At 43.2% G+C, this 16,454-nt stretch overlaps 2 protein-coding genes across 4 annotated transcripts in view; both read left to right on the top strand.

Moving 5' to 3' along the window:
- The window catches only part of ATP7A (ATPase copper transporting alpha), a 28,483-nt gene extending 24,060 nt beyond the window's left edge, over positions 1-4,423 (top strand). For both annotated transcript variants that reach the window (XM_052673249.1, XM_052673250.1), the window contains exons 22-23: positions 166-268; positions 1,050-4,423. In XM_052673249.1, the coding sequence (XP_052529209.1) occupies positions 166-268; positions 1,050-1,326 (380 nt within the window). In that variant the 3' untranslated portion in view covers positions 1,327-4,423. The remainder of the gene's footprint in view (positions 1-165; positions 269-1,049) is intronic.
- The window catches only part of PGK1 (phosphoglycerate kinase 1), a 156,799-nt gene that overhangs the window by 136,322 nt on the left and 4,023 nt on the right, over positions 1-16,454 (top strand). The window contains exons 2-7 of one of the 2 annotated variants that reach the window (XM_052673261.1): positions 9,437-9,535; positions 10,662-10,712; positions 11,792-11,947; positions 12,064-12,208; positions 14,065-14,168; positions 14,455-14,574. In XM_052673261.1, coding sequence (XP_052529221.1) covers positions 9,471-9,535; positions 10,662-10,712; positions 11,792-11,947; positions 12,064-12,208; positions 14,065-14,168; positions 14,455-14,574 — 641 coding nt within the window. In that variant the 5' untranslated portion in view covers positions 9,437-9,470. Of the gene's footprint in view, positions 1-9,398; positions 9,536-10,661; positions 10,713-11,791; positions 11,948-12,063; positions 12,209-14,064; positions 14,169-14,454; positions 14,575-16,454 lie in introns of those variants that run through there. The other variant, XM_052673260.1, reaches the window with a different exon arrangement.

Below are 16,454 nucleotides of genomic sequence, written 5' to 3'. Positions count from 1 at the left end.
AAGCATTTGTCATTTAATGCTATGCTGAAAGTATATTCATAAATATAATTGAAATGGAACTAAAATTAGACAGTTTAGTGGAGTTTGGGTTTTTACAGAAGACAGTGGATTTGTACTTGGAGAATGCCATGTTCCTGCCCTGAACTCATCATTTTCTTTTTCTAGGTGTGTTCTTGCCCATTGGTCTGGTTTTGCAGCCCTGGATGGGATCTGCAGCAATGGCTGCCTCCTCTGTTTCTGTTGTGCTTTCTTCTTTGCTGCTAAAGATGTGAGTACGAGCAATGTTGTTATTTGTAGTTTAGATTTGAAGCTCAGACCTTTTTCTCTAAGTGATTGAAAATGAATGTGGGACTATGACATGTGAAACTTCTTGAAGAACATCTTTTGCACATCTGTGGTGGGTTTTCTCTTTACTGGAGAAGAGTAATCAGACCAAAAATGTTTCAGACAGTTGTGCTTAAAAACGTAATTTCTATCATGAAGAGAACTGTAAAAATCAGAAGCGTTCACAATTTAAAATTCCTTAGTGCCCTTTGTATGTTTTGGAGAAATCTCAGCACGTGCTGATTTCTGAGAAGTGAGTCTCCCAAAGCAATTCAACTGTACACAGTGCAGCAGCACTGGGGATTGTTGGTACATAAACTAAGCTGCATTTGTGAATGAATAATTTGTTCTTGCTTGGGAGCACTGGAGTAGGAATGGTGTTCTTTGCAGTTCAGTTAACATGTAGGGTTTCAGGGAGCAGTCTGCTCTCAGTAATATGCTTTGCTGATACACGTTTTGCAGATGCTCAGCACCACTAAAGCAGTTCAGTACTGAGTGGTACATGTCTGCCTTACCCGTTCTGCATCCTTGCCAAAAAGCACCAAATTAACTTCTTGTTATATAGCTTTGTGAAATCTGGAACTGTTATCACTGTTTAGTAAATGGTATTATAAATGTGTGTGTGCATAATAATAGCACTTACAAGCTAGCTTCTTTCCATATTTTAGTGTCTGTTACTTCAACCTAAGACGTGCTGACCTTCTTCTGTTTCTTCCTTTCTTTAGGTACCAGAAGCCAAGTTCTGAGAAACTGGAGCTCCGAGCCCGTGGCCAAATGAAGCAGAAGAGCCCATCAGAAATCAGTGTCCATATTGGAATTGATGACACTGGGACAGGCACTCGTAAGCTGAGTTTAATGGATCGAATCATCAATTACAGCAGAGCCTCCATCAATTCCCTCTTTTCCGATAAGCGGTCAGTGAACAGCATAGTTCTTAACGAACCAGATAAGCACTCACTGCTGGTGGGAGGTTTTGGAGAAGATGATGACACAATGTTATGAATGATTTCCAAAAGGAAAAGAGAAAGGAAGTAACAAAATGGAAAAATAATCGAAGCAACCTGAAAACTGCCTACAGGCTTGTGCAAGCAAAGATCATTTCTGGACGTCGTTACAGATGCTTTTCTGCCTTTCTGGGGTTTAATTTGATCTATACAGGTATTTCTTTAATGTAGAACATAAGTTTATTTCCAATGGCCTTCTAGTGTACTTTTTTTTTTTTTAACTAGACTTGTCAAAAAAAAAAAAGAGGCAGAAGCTTGCCAATAGAGCTGTGTTTACATGAAGCTTGAAGTGCAGCATCTTCTGGCAGAATGTCAAAATACAATTAAGGAAACTAAAGAAGCAGAAATGTGTGTTCCAGCCTTTTAAACGGGTTTCTTTATACACAGTCAGATTTAATACTGTGTTTAAAAAAAATTTTGGTATTTTACAGATGTGGCAATTTGTAAGTTCTGTGTTTGCAGATAGATGTGCCTTACTTAAAAACTTCTAGGACTGCTCTTGTTTCCACAGCCTGCATTGTACCAGAAATCATTCCTCTCGAATGCCACCATCTCTTTTATAAATGTCTGGTTCCAACTTTTCTTGCTCCTACTTTCAAAAGAGATTTAGTGATTGCTTCCTAACATCAGGTTAAACCTGGGTTTAACACTATACATCCTTGCCCCAGTACACTCCTACAAAGACTGTGTGTTTGAAGATCAAACGGGCTGGGAGGCTTGCTCTTTCTCAACTCGCAATCTCTTCAACAAAGATCTGAGCATTGAATGTGATGTGCTGTTTGCTGAAATGCTGAGCTTTTAAAAAGGCAGCAACGTAGCCAGTGCTTACTGCCAAAATCAGCTAGCACTCCTTAAACAAGCCAGAGTAGTTTGGTGTCACACAGACTACCTTTAAAATATTTACAGGTCAGTCTCTGGGGATATCTAACCTCATCAGAGAACTTATTTTTCAGATACTGCACTAACACCAGTTGCCTGTAGAGATAAGTGGGCCAGGAATGGTCCGGGATCTGCTCCATCAATCCAAACCTTTTTAGTTTGGGATGTTCAGATTTAGGCTTTGTGAATTAAGACCAACTTCATTTGTTACAGAACTGAAATCTCAAAATGCAAGTTTGATCATTTAATCATGAATATTAAAAATATTCTCAATGAGAACTAAAGTTGGTGTTCATCACCCAGTAGCTAGCTACCTATTTGGTATTTAGGAAACCTTGTTTTTAAGTCCTATGCTGAGACAGCAATCTAAAACAATTATTAAGTTCAATACTGTTGAATTTAATCATAAGATACAAATAATGGTGTAAACATGTGATTCCAAACAGTGCCACTAAAATGTAATATCCAATTCAGAATAGGACAGGGATCTCTGTAATGGTCTAATTTTTAACTTAATCTGTGAGTGCACAGATTGAGCACGTAATAAGTCAAAAGCAGTTTTTACTTTTTTTTTTTTTTTTTTTTAACTTTTTTTTAACACACAGGAAAAATACCAGTGTAAAAACAACAGAACTGTGCTGTGGGTTATGTTGTTGTTAGTAGATCGGTATACGTTGCTATATTGCAGTGAGGACAAACAAAATTGATTGCTGCCACAAATTTAAGAAACAAAATATTTCTGTCTCAGAATTAGGCTCTTAATATCTCTATGTGAGTACAGGTTTTCACTCCCATTAGATTGTACATATATGTTGTGTTATGAAATTCTGAGATGCACTACTGCAAAGCCATTTCACGAAGATGTTTTTCTTGGTTTTCAGCAACAAAGCTATTTCTTTCAAACTGGATACTTACCTAAAGGCCAACAGAATGCTCTCAAGCAGCTTTTTGTGCTTTAAGGCTGTGTAAACAGTTTCCAAAGATTTCAGTTGTCGTGTTAAATGTTGTTCATTCTCAGTGTTGTTCTCAGCAAGGTTCTGCAGATGAAACAGGAAATGTTTTGCAAGTTATTGTCTGAGTTTTGCTGATAACGGGTCATCTAAATCACACAAAGGCACAAGGCAGATCCTGACATTCTTTCAGTGACTTCCACTGCTGCGGGTGCTGCTTCAGCCCCTGCTATGGTGCATGTGGTCTGTAAGTGACAGACATCGTGCCCTTACTGCAAAGATACAGCAGTTACATGGGATCTCATCCCTGCTCCGTAGATAAAGCTGCATGAGGAGTTTGTTCCGTTCTTTCAAAATACACTTTTAGAGCTGGTATGGGTAGAAACCAAACCTCTGACAGAAGCTCACATGAAGCCATGCCTCTTGCTAACAGCACTGGTCAGGACTGAGCCTGGAAGTCCTTTTCAATCCAGTTTTCCTCTGTAAGAAAACCTGCCTGTAAATGTCTTTTGAACTTGAATTTAGTACACAGTGCATTTAGTGCAGCATAGCTGATTAAGGAAGTCCAGGTCTTTGAGAACAGTTTGTCTGTGCAGCCCTGCTTCTCACTCACCTGATGTGTAATACTGACTTGCAGAAAGCTGTTCTTGTGATGAAAATATCTTACAAGGTGCTTTACAGTGAAGAACCAAAATATTTTTCAGTTTGAATGTACAGTGCAAGTGAAATAATGTGGGAGGTAAATGTGTTCTTAAATGTAAATGTTTTACTATGTAAGTCCCTTACTCCTCTTGTAGACTGTTTGAGTTCAAGAATCTAAAATATCTCTTGGAAACATAGTTACAAATGGAATTATGTATTACTCGTTTGTTTTGTTTTCTGTAACTATTTATAAAATGTGTTTTATTTAAAGATATATATATATATACACACACACTCTTAAGGCTTTAAGCATCACTCCGAATCTTACCAATAAAGTTTTAAAAGTGTAGACACTTGAAATTTTAAATGGAAAAGAATGTGAAGCTGGCAGAACTCAGTGAAGGCAAGCAATTTTATTTATTACAGATGTTGCTTAAAACAAGTTCCATCCTAATGCTTTAAATTTGAATGGAAGAAAGAACGCTATTATGGAATGTTAATTTAGTACTGTTACACTTCTTTATATTGAGGAAAATGCAGTTTCATAATTCTTATTCTTTTAAGATTGTTCCTCCATTATTATAGTGATAATTATAAACTGTGTAATAAAAGATCTATCTTTAATCATGTTCTGTGATCTCCTTTACTTTGTGTGCTGACTTCTGATTCTGACTTCTGCTGACAGATTCTGCAGCTAGCTGTTCAAAATTTGTTCCCATCCCTTCCTCCACACTGTTAAATTAAAGGGCAACACGTGGCATCTCTGGGACATGGTGATGTTGGATTCACCGTGCAGCAGGTTGAAGTGTGTGTGTACAGGATGATTCTGAAGGCCTTTCATATTGCATGCATTTTGTCTTCGCCAAGTAAGAACTCACTCTGAAACTGGAAAGGTGAAGCAGCGTTGTTTTGGGTTTTTTTCCCCTGATTTGGCTAAGGGATGAGTAGTAGGGTTTTGTTACATGTGCTTCCAGCGCTACTCAGCTGCATGCCCTTCAGCAGCGTGCCCAGCCTACTTGAAAGAGTGTGTTTGAGTGAAAGCTGGGAAATTGGGGAATAATCCTTACATAAAGGACATCTCATTATTACAGAATGAGAGCAGTTGGTGTTGGAAGGCTGCTGAAGATTGTGAATGGAGCACAAGAAGTGCAGATCTTACCAAAGCAGGTGCCACAGCAGGTTGCCCAGTGCTGAGTCTCGTCAAACCTTTCAGTGTCTCCACCACTGCTCAGAGCAGGGGAAGGAAAAAAAAGCTTTCCTATTTTGAGATGAAACAGGAATTCCTGTGTTTCAGTTCGTGCCTGTTGTCTCTTGCCCTTTTTGCCTTTACTATGGAGAAGAGCCTGGCTGAAGCGCTGTCATTCAGGCAGTCACACCATGTCTCAAGGAAAAGTGCCAGGCACGAACCTGTGAAAGAGCTCAGTGTGAGTACTCCTGTCTTTCTGTAGTGGAGGTGGCCAGGCTCCATCCACAGAATACTTCTTGGACTGGGCACAAATCCCCTGCAGCAGCACAGGAATTACTCTGATCAATATTTGAAGAAGTGAGGACTGGTAAGTGAGGAAGGCTCCCTTCTCAGCTCTTCTGTCCAGCTGCCCTTTTTACTTCACTGTAACCCTAACCTGGTCCTCAGGCTCTGGTCTCTGGCTGGCGTTTTCTCCAGGGTATTTTCTACTTTCCACTGCCAGCCCACCAACATCTGCATCTTGACATTGTGAGCCAACAGAATAAAACAGGAGGCATTACTTTCAGAGCAATCCTCATGTTTGTTTTTAATCCCTGCCCTTTTTTTATTTTTGTGCTTTTATTTTAGTATAGCTTTTAGTACAGCTAAATTTATTTTAAATGCATTCTTCCCTGTTTTTTTTTCCAGTAGTGTTTATAGAAAATGTCTCAGCAGAGCAGTCTGAGAGCCCTGAAGGTCAGGCTTTGAGGCAAAATTCAGCATCTGCCCAGATGCCAGAGCTGTGCTACTGTCAGTGTTCTTTTTTTTTTTCCTTCTAGTTAACTGGATAATTTTAGTAGCTGTGAATTTGTATCATGTCTTCCAGATGACAAGTGAGAACTCCTGAAGAGGATAAGATTTTTGTATCCCATTAAGTGCATAACTAAAATGAACTGCTGAACAAGAGCTTGAGAGCTGTGTGCATACACGTCCAGATGCAAGAAAAGAGAGAGGACTTGTATAGAGCAGGATTCTGCACAGAGCTGTGGTTGGCTGATGCTTCTGAGAAATGGAAGAACATTCCTTGCTGTAAAATGCTTGAGTTCAAAATAGGTACAGTCTGCTGAGCCACTGAACTCAATAGGCATCTTCAGGGAACAGAGAACAGGCTGCAAATAATTGTGTCTTTGTCAGAGAGGCCTTATCTGCCGGAGCAGCAGAGCAGTCTCCCATGGCCAGTTTCACAAGATAAAAGCAGCAAAGAAGGAAATCAGTGCTACCTTCTTTCTCCTCTGTTGTATCCCGTGCTTCCACAGCCTGCCTGCCCAGCTATGTGAACTTTGGTTTGTGCTCAAAGCAAATGTCCTCATTAAGAAGGTAAGAGAAACAGGCAAAAAGGACCAGATTATTTCAGCGTTCAGCAGTTAGTGAGCAATTAACAAATCAACAAAGCAGACATTACGTCAGGAAGTTTAAGAGCAATTAAAGAAATGTATTAAAACATAATAAAGCAAATCGGAAAACAAAGTGAAAAGGATTGGGCGATGAACACAGAGGGAGCACCTGGCACAGTCTGGGGAGGAATACTTGCAATGGGAGGCAGAAAAACCTTTTCGTTGTTCCTTGCTGGAGCAGTGAAACCCCTGGGCAAGTGCTGGCACGCCATTAGTGCCCAGTGAGCAATCGCGGAGCTCCCCGCAGGGGGCCCTGCTCCTTAAAACGTCTGGAAGCGGCATCTGCTGCGCGGAAAGCCTGGGCGCAGCGGGGGCCGGGCCGGGCTTCTGTCGGTTCACCCTGCGTTCCGAACTGCACAGTAAGTTACGTTCTGCTCGCCGTCCGATCGATGACGGAGCTATTGCGGCAATAAGTGGGGATTTCTCTTTTTATTATTTCCTGACTGTTGGTTACACTGATTTGTTGTCCCTTTTTTGATTTAGGCAGTAGTAAATGTCAAGAGCAAAACGCAGCTGGTTGAATTACAATAGAGAAAGGTGCAGTTCAGGTTCCTTCCTGAACATCTTCCATTTCAAGGAGAAAGTTAAAAAGCACCCTCATAGCTTTCTTACAAAATTATCTTGCAAATTCCACTGAAACCTGTTGGTTGTTTTTTTTTTTAAGTATAAACATAAACTACAGACAGTAGTTCTAAAAACAGGATGGCTGCATCACGTGGCACAGAAGACCCAGATAACCGGCCTCCAAGCCCTTCTGCTCATTTCATTTAAACACAAAGGCCGGTGCACAAAAGCCCACAGTCTGTCTAAACTTGCCGCGATCTCATTCCTTTTGGTGAAAGCAGACAGGATGGTGCAGATGATGGCTGCGTCCCTGAAAACTACATTTCTGCTTCATGTTCCCAGAAATGACTCACCACAGTGCTCACACCACATCCTTTTTTGCTTTTTTTTTTTTTTTCTTTTTTTTATTATTTTAGTTTACCTGTTCTTTGCCCTCCTGAGTTTGTTGTAGCAGTTACTTTAAAAGCACAGGTTTTGAACTGTTTGCACGGGCTTTTTTCTTTAAATATTTGCAGTATATTGTAGATATTTCACAACACAGGAAGGACAGAAAGGTGACTCAAACGTGGAAATCAGCTTTGAGTCTTGAACACACATCTGTAATGCTTCTCCTTTCTTTAATTTCTTGACAACGCACACATTCCCAGCCATATCCCATTTGAAATTATATTCTTCCTCCTCCCCACAAGTTCTTAAGTGACTTCCTCCCACCCTTTCCCTCCTGCCTGATTCCTAACAAACAGAGAAAGAAACAAGCAAACCTGAGTCCACCTTACAAATGATGCCTGCAGTGATGCCCAAAATCAATGGACCCTTATAGCTGCACTAAGATCCTAATTTCAGATTATCAAAGACATTACACGGTACTGGCCTCTCATACATATATATTTGTAGTGGATTTAGCCCTAGTGAATTGCATTTTATTGGTTGTTTTCTATTATTCTTATCCTTGTAGGATACTGCACTGGAAGAACATGAACGCTATTCCTGTATTTCTATTCCTGTATTTCACTGCTATGTTGGAAATAGTTTTGAAGTATTTTTACTATTTGATTCTTCCCAAATCCAGTCAAAATGACTTGTGCAGTCCTTTATTCCTGACCACTCTCTGCAAACTGAGGGCTAGCAAGAGTCTCACTGCCCCTTCTCCTCAAGGAGCTTTGCCATAAAACCGCCTTGCATCTTGTATTACTGCGGGTGCTCAGGTTACTGTGTGCACTATGACATTTCTCCTTCATGCTTTTTTACTGCTAAGAGATGGCACACAAGCTTTTCAAAAGAAGGCCTTGTAATACTGAATAAATTCAAGTACTGAAGAAAGCAAATCTGGACTGTGGGAAAGCTGGATTTGGGACCAGTTCAGCATTTGATTTGGTGGTGATCAGCACTATAGCATCAGTGGTGCTAGACTGCCCAGCTTACTGGTGATACAGCGCTGCACTCTGATCTCTGCCTTACAAGATCCCTGCTGGCTACTGGAGGTTCAGAGCAGGTTTACTAATCTGAACTCGCAGGAGGGGCCCTTGGATCCATTCTAGGTTTACTTTGCAGTGTATTGAGACCGTTATCTGACCTATTTTAATTTGAACCCAGACTACTTTAAAGTTGTAGATAATGCCAGGGGGACTGGCAAATAACTTGGTTGTATGGACGTTTCTGACCTGCCTTGAGGCCTGTCCACCTTCTCGGAGCCTTCAGACACCTCTCACACCACAGGGCTCCTCAGCTTCTGCTCCAGCACTGGTGGGATGTTTCAGTCCACACGTGAGGGAATGCGTTAGTTTTGCTCTCTGCATACCTTCATGTTTTGATTCTTGTAAGCGCACTTTTTGTGTCCCCTTCTCGCTGTTCTGTTGCAGACTGCTCAGCCACGTGTAGCCCTGCCTTCAGTAAAGAGCAGAGCAAAGATCAAGCATTTGACTTGCTAACAGGCCTTCCTCACAAGCGTCTGTTGAGTGAGAATGGCAACGCATCAACCTGCCGACAAACGTTAGGCCGAGCCACGAGTCGTCCGTTCTGCTCTTGGTCCTTCAGCCCCAGCTCAGCGGGTCGGTGCCCACCTTGCAGCTCAAGGCTCCCCTCCCGCGGGCACGTCTTCGCCCTTTCTGTAGAACTAGCCCTAAAATAACACCTAGAAGCATTCATTTCGATGAGACTGGAAATGAAGGGGATTCATTTCAGCGCAGCACCGCGAGGACGAGGCCCGAAGCGCCGCACGCCCCTCCTCACCCCGCGCCGCCCCCACGCGGCGGCGGCTCCGTGCGGGACGTGACCAGGCCTCCGCCGCAGCGCGGCCTCTCGCGGAGGCGGGCGGATGGCTGACGGGCGGGCGGCTCGTCCAATAGGAGCACGCCGCGGACCCCGTGGGTCCAATCAGCAGCGGGCGCGGACGAGACGGCCGGCGTAGCGGCGGCGCGGACGGGTAGCGCGGCAGAGTGAGGGCGGCGGCGGCACGGAACGGACGGCGGGGTCGGCATCGGTGGTAATCATGTCTCTCTCCAACAAGCTCACCCTGGACAAGGTGGATGTGAAGGGCAAGCGGGTCGTCATGAGGTGAGCAGCCGGGCCGCGCCCCGTGCGTGTAAACGGGGACGGCAAGGCCCCGGCTGCGGTCCCGCCGAGCGAATCCGCGTGCTGCGTTACGAGAGACGCGTTGCGGCTCCCAGCGCCTCCCGGTCGCTGTGCAGCACGCGCCGGTTTCGCTGTTCGGGGGGCGCGCCGTGCTCTGCGCTGCTCTGTGCTGCTCTGTTGCGCCCCGTTGGGGAATGACGGCGCGGTAACGGTGCTCTTGCGTCCGGTTTGTAGACTTAGTTCGTTGTGCTTGGCTGCCGGGTCGATTTGTTTCTGCTCATCTCCTCCCGCTTTGCTGGCGGCTTTTGTCGTTCCCGTGTGTCTCCGTGTCGAGCAGGCAGCAAGAAAATCCAAGGACTACTAAATGGGGGTGTTTTTGGTGCAGGTGTGGAATAACGAAGGATAAACTGTAGCGTGCGTTTGACTGGGTCTGATACTCCGTTACAGCCGGTTAGGCGTTCCCTTCCTCCTCGGGAGGAAAAAGATGGTGCTGCTCAGCGCCGTGCCTTGGCCACGCTTTCCCTGCGTGAGTCAGGGAGAAGAGAAGCCGCTCTGCGAATAATTTCTGCCCTGAGCTGTTACACAACCGGTTTCCTGCTGCTCACCACGTGGGCACGAGGTATGCTAGGCAGAAATGGCTGGCGGAACTCCTCCCCTTTATCCTTTCCTCTGGCGTGTGTAGGGGAAGCTACCTCTCCATCTAGGTACGGTCTTCCCTACGGCCGTAGTGCTCGGCTCCGAGGGGATTGGAGCTGCGAAGAACGGAAAGCTCCCAGGCGGTGATCTGAGAGCATGGGTTTCACAAGGAGAAGTGGGGCAGCTCGTTCAGTCTCAGTTTTATTTTGTGCCTTGGCATCGTTGCTGCTGTGGTCGTGAGAGTTGGCTTGTATTGGTGGTATGCAGCCTGCTGCTCGTTCTCCAGTTGTACTGTCGTTACAAGAATAAATGGCTAATAACACACGGGTCTTTGTAACAGAACTTGTGCACAAAGCAGCTGAAAATCTGACTCTAATCTTAATGATACTGCATTTCCAGATAGATGCTTTACTTTCAAGTTTCTTCATTCTTTGTTAATTTACTTGTTTGTTTGTTTTCTGCTTTTTTTTAGGGTTGATTTCAATGTTCCAATGAAGGATCACAAAATAACCAACAATCAAAGGTGAGACCCAATTTTCATCCAAAATGAAGACCCAAAGTCCATTTTCTCTCTCATTTTATCCCAATTCTGTTAGCAGTACCTGGAGTGGTACCGTGGTTACACTGTCCCTGCTGGTACCTGAGTATTAGAGTTGACTCAGAATGGTTATTTAAATGCTTCTGCAGTTGTTTGCAAACAACGCTTACCACAGAGCTTCTCACTGTAGAGAGCACATTAAAAATACCACTTAACTGTATGGATCCTAACCATTATTTCTGAAGTATGGTTGCAGTATTATGGCCACGTTACAGCCAAATGTCTGTTTGGCTCTGATTGCTGTACTTGATGGTGGCATCCAGAAGACTTTTTGCTCTCCTTACTCTGTGAACTTGTTGGTTTACATCAGCATAGTTGTTCTGGAGCTGCACATGAAAACACAGGGCTTAGAATTAGGGATATACAATGTCTTTTTATCTTGCTTGTCCATCATTTGTAGGCAGATAACAGTTTTGGTCAGCATTCCCATCGTTTCTTATTGATTCAATATCAGTGATTAGATCAGGAGCCCAGTAGTATTCGTATGCTTCCTGACAATTTTTAGCTACGAGCTATCAGCAGCATTTGGATGACAGGATGCATTTGACTTCCATCTCCTGTTATCATGGAAGATCACAGCAGAAAACCTGAAAACACTGTGGGATAGGGAAATTATTTGGTATATGATGCGTAATGACTGTGCTTCAGGGATTGTCAGTTTCCCTGGGAAGGAAATAGGCTGGGTTAGCACCAGGGCAGCTGTGCTCTGTGAAGTGTGGTAGTCTCCTAGATGTTTGTCCTAGCAAGTGTAGGTTGCTGAGAAGCCCAGTGTCCCTTTTAGGAATGTACTGGTGGCGATGCCCTGCTGTCTTCAGAAGTACACTGAACTATGTGAACATGAGAGGTAGGATGTTAAGTAATCGTTCTACCTAGCTCTCGTGTTCTCTTTCTGTTACCTTTTTGAAGAACAACTTCCAGGACTCTTGTGTGAGTGATTATCAAGTCTACTTGTGTGGCAAACTCTAGCTGAATCCTTTTTCATTTGGTTTTCTCTGCCGTTCCAGAATCAAGGCAGCTGTCCCTACCATCAAGCACTGCTTGGATCATGGAGCCAAATCAGTGGTTTTGATGAGTCACCTGGGCCGCCCAGATGGAGTTCCCATGCCTGACAAGTTCTCCTTGGCTCCAGTAGCTGTGGAGCTTAAAGCTCTCTTGGGCAGGTGAGGTAGCAGAACAGTTCAGTGTGCATCAGTCCCTCCCTGTGAGCAGACCTGGATGCTTTCCTTTTGGAAAGAGAGTCACTAATGGGATGACAGTGTATATCTTGTCTTTGCAGGGAAGTCTTATTCCTGAAGGATTGTGTTGGTCCTGAGGTGGAGAAGGCCTGTGCTAATCCTGCAAATGGCTCCATCATCCTGCTGGAGAACCTCCGATTCCATGTAGAAGAAGAAGGGAAAGGGAAGGATGCTTCAGGGAACAAGGTGAAACTTCAAGTTTAGGTTCTGCGTGTGCCTCCTCTGGTCTTAATACCTTGGTTGCAGCAGATTGACAATGAACTAGTTGCTCATTCAAAATGCTGTTTATGATTTCATTCTCAGAAGGGAACCAGAGAGAAAACCTTTGTTCAACAAGTCTGACGCCTGCACTATGCAGTGGAAAAGTCTGAGTCAAATGCTTTGAATATCCAAGATGAAACAGCTTAAGTGAAAGGCTGTAAATGATTGCCAGGGGTCTGTAGTCTGTAAAAGGAATGAAATAGGGTGTCCAGGAAGCTGTGGAGATGTCTAAAATAAAATTCTGCATCTGTTGGAGATTGTCATTCTCACAGCACTAGCCACAGTGAATTTTTCAATTTTGTCTCAGCTAGTTCTTTAGTGTGCTGATCAAATGTTCTGCAACATAGAAATTATCAAACCCCGTTATAAGCCTGTCTGCTCTTATGGTAGCCATCAAGAATCTGGCTGCCTTGTACCTCTGACATTTTCTTGAAGGTCAAGAAGAATGTTTGCTCCAGACAGCTGCTTTTCTTAGCGATAGTGACCGTGGTGACTTTACATAGATTTTTGGCTCCTTTCATATTCAGCGCGTGGAGGGGAGTGCTGACACCGTGTGGTGCCCTTTAGAGGCTGGTGCAGGAATCCAGTAGCTTAAGAAAATAGCCCAGAGTAGCTTAGTAAGTCTGTGCAGATGAAAATAAGAAATTGAGTGAGTTTGAAGTTAACCACAGTCATGTGCAACTGGAAGTCAGTGTGGTGGCGGGGAGAAGAATGGGACAAGAACTTAATTTGCTTTGAGAAACAGTCCCTTCATTTTGTGTACTAGTGTGCATACAGAAGCATGTGTTGCAGCTGGGCAATGCAGAAGGGTACTGCTGACAGACGAGTTTCTCAGCTTAACTATCATGCCCTGCCCACAGGGGAGGGAAGGGGTGTCCAGATACAAATTTGTCGGTTATCAGCTGATGCTTGGAAAATGTCTGTCCAAAGCAAATCAAGTGGTAGTGGTTCCTTCATTCAGAGTCTCATGTTCTGCTTACAGATGCTCTAACAGAAGCATTTCATCTCTTGGTACAGCCAGGCAATTTAATGAGTGAAGGAACAGTTCTAGCATTGTTCTAGAATCTGCATGGTCCCTCTAGCTTGTGTTCTGCTCAGGCTGTGTTAATAAAAGGGCATGCAAAGCTGAACTACTTCCCATTTAGGATTTGGTAGGATGCCTGGATGATGGAGGAAGTCCCTTAACAGAAATGTGTCTGTTCTTGCCTACTACGTGCTAAGCTCATTTCCAGTGTTCCTATGTTGGCTGCTGTCACTGTGGCCTGTTGTAGTGTGCAGGCTATTTATAAGTTAATCCTCAGTGCAGGGATGGAAAATGAATCCATCAGCTCACTGTTTTACCTGTAGTGCTTAGAGACCACGCTTTCTTTGTTCAGTAAATGGCTTTGAATGAGTTTTGTCTCATCTCAGCACTGACTTCTCTTGCATACCTTTTATGTGTTAGCTGTTTCACCTCATGTAAGTAGAAATCTGTTGGAGAGAGCAAAAGGTTGCAGTCCATGCCTGCTTTACTGATGCAGCTGGAAATGGCAGTGGTCCTCAGGGCTTTAATAGTAAGCTCTCAGAGTTTAATACAGAGTTAAAACTATTTAAACATCTTTTTTGTTTCTACTGGACTGGTAAAGAGCATACGAAATGAAGACACCCACAGTTGAATTTCTTCAGCTGATCTGTCTTTGCGGGTTTTTTTCTTTTTTTTAGAAGCCCATTGCTTATAAATTGCTGGATTTCACTTTAGTTTTGTGTGAGTAGCACAGACTTGTCATTCTTTTTCTTTTTAGATCAAAGCTGATGCTGCAAAAGTGGAGGCTTTCAGAGCCTCTCTTTCTAAATTGGGAGATGTTTATGTCAATGATGCTTTTGGAACTGCCCACCGTGCTCACAGGTATGTATCTGTTTTCATTCCATAGGCAGAACTGTAGAATTATGCCTGCTGTGGAAAAACAAGCTTTGTCCTCACTGAAGTTTAGCTTCTTGAGGCTATTCCATTATTGTTCTGCTATATTTATTCCTGAGAGATACTTAGTGGAGGTAATTGTCTATAGTGTGTATGATTTAAAGTTTCTCCCTGAGAGCAGGAGACAACTGAGCTCTCAAGACTAGAATTCACTTTTTTGGTTGTTAGTGATGCCACATTTTTTCCTTTCCTCACTCTTACCTTTATTCTGCAGCTCCATGGTAGGTGTTCATCTTCCTCAGAAGGCTGCTGGCTTCCTGATGAAGAAAGAACTGGATTATTTTGCAAAGGCCCTTGAGAGTCCAGAGAGACCCTTCTTAGCAATTCTTGGAGGGTAAGGCTCAAGAACATACCAACCATACCCATACTTATTTTTCTTTAACAGCTCTGGAATAAATGATAAGTTCTTCTGGCTTTGTTCAAACAAATACTTTCCTTTGAACTGAACCTGCAGTTCAGATGTTCAGGTAATTCCTGAAATCTCTGGATTATTTGGAGGCTAGCTTACTGTGTTCGCCCTTGTGATGACTGAGTCTGCTCATCATATCTTAGATTTGCTTATGTTCCCTAAGTAAGGGACAGTCCACAGCAATTTGCTGTACAGTTGACCCAGAAGAGCTGATACACTTGATGGCCCTGAAACACTGTCAGTGACCTTTCCTCCATGGTTCAGAGTACAGGCATCCTGCAAGCTCAGCACTGTGTAAGTTGACACGGTCTGTCTAATGCAGTGCTGACCTACTGTAGCTTGCTGAGCCTCTGCTCTTCAGCAGCAGCCAGTGTACAAAGAGAATTGAAGGCACAACACCAAATGTCTGATTTGCACGTAGAAATAAGTGTTCCAGTTTGCCAAGTGAATTTAAATACTTTGAACAGTAACACAAAGCTTGGTCAACATTGCATTTCCTCGATGATAAAAGTATGTGGCTTATTCCTGCTCTTTATACCAATAAATATACTTTCAAAGAAGTAAGGCTCACTTCTTGCATCAAATTTTAAATGTTTCAATGGTCTTGATTACAACGAGCAGTGCTTGCTTTTCATTGGTACCTCTCCAAGACTTAGAGCTGCATGTGAATCAGCTGTGGATTGGCTACTGCTTATGTATAACAAAACTGGACCCGGAAGATTAACTGAGGATAACTGTATTAATAAATGAGGTGAAGATGAACTGTGTTGGCAAACAAAAAGCCACGTGCAGGGAAGTAATTTCTAGTAATTTCAGCACTAGGAGCAGGATTGTACACAAAGGAAAGAAAAGAAAAATCTAAATCACTTTCACGTTTCATTTGCCTGGAGCTTCACAAAGGAAGATGCATCCTGCAGGTTTTTGCCTTGGGTCTGTACCTCCCATCAATCCTTTATCATACAGTTCCCACAGTGTGGCAGCATTAGCAACTTCACTGCTTAAACTGGGGCTGAGGGCTGATTCACATCAGAGATCTCCACAGCTGCTAAGGTTAGGATGGTAGAGGGAATATATATTCCTAATGATTAGGTCTGAAAGCATTTTATTAATGAAATCTGTGTCATTATAATTGTTCTAGAGATGAGTTAACTAAAGGAAAAAAAATGTTGTTAGGTAAAGCAGAGCCAAACTGAGGCTGTAAAGCAAGTCTCTTCAGTACCAGCCATAGTTTTGCCTAATTTCCTAAGTAATTTCCTAAGGCCTTCATGAAGCACTCTTTTGAGTAACAACATGTGACATAAAAGAGGACAGATTTGTCTACTTAGTGCTGCTTATTGCCACTCCTACAAAAAGTGACTGTGGCACTGTTATTCTGTTATCATTCATATCTTGTGCTAAAAGCAGCCATCTGCTTTTGGGCAGGGCTGTTTGTCCTACTAGTTTGAATCTGTGTTGTGAGTTTGGGTTTGGGACCTGAACTGATTACAGGAGTTTAGTCTGTGGTAGAGATCCACTGGTACAGTAGATCTAGATTTGGACAGTAGTTGTGAATGGCAGTGCTCTGATCCCTGCTGTGTGTTGCTGGATAGTCAAAAAGTGCCAAGCTAAATTTATATTTAAATGGGAGAAAAATTGAGGGCTTCTTATTCTATTTTTATCAGATACTGTTTAATGCTGGCCTGCTGAGTTGCCACATTCTTTCTGCCCACTCCCCGTAACTTCTTTGTTGAATCATTCTCTCAGAATGACCTTGCAATATCTCAGTATTGCCGTTACTGAATAGCAGTTGAAAAATTCTGCTTTAT

This window comes from Tympanuchus pallidicinctus, unplaced genomic scaffold (genome assembly GCF_026119805.1).
Source record: "Tympanuchus pallidicinctus isolate F22 unplaced genomic scaffold, pur_lepc_1.0 scaffold13, whole genome shotgun sequence".
Classification (NCBI taxonomy): domain Eukaryota; kingdom Metazoa; phylum Chordata; class Aves; order Galliformes; family Phasianidae; genus Tympanuchus; species Tympanuchus pallidicinctus.
Note: the sequence above shows the minus strand (reverse complement) of the source record. Positions and strands in the feature narration are given on the sequence as shown.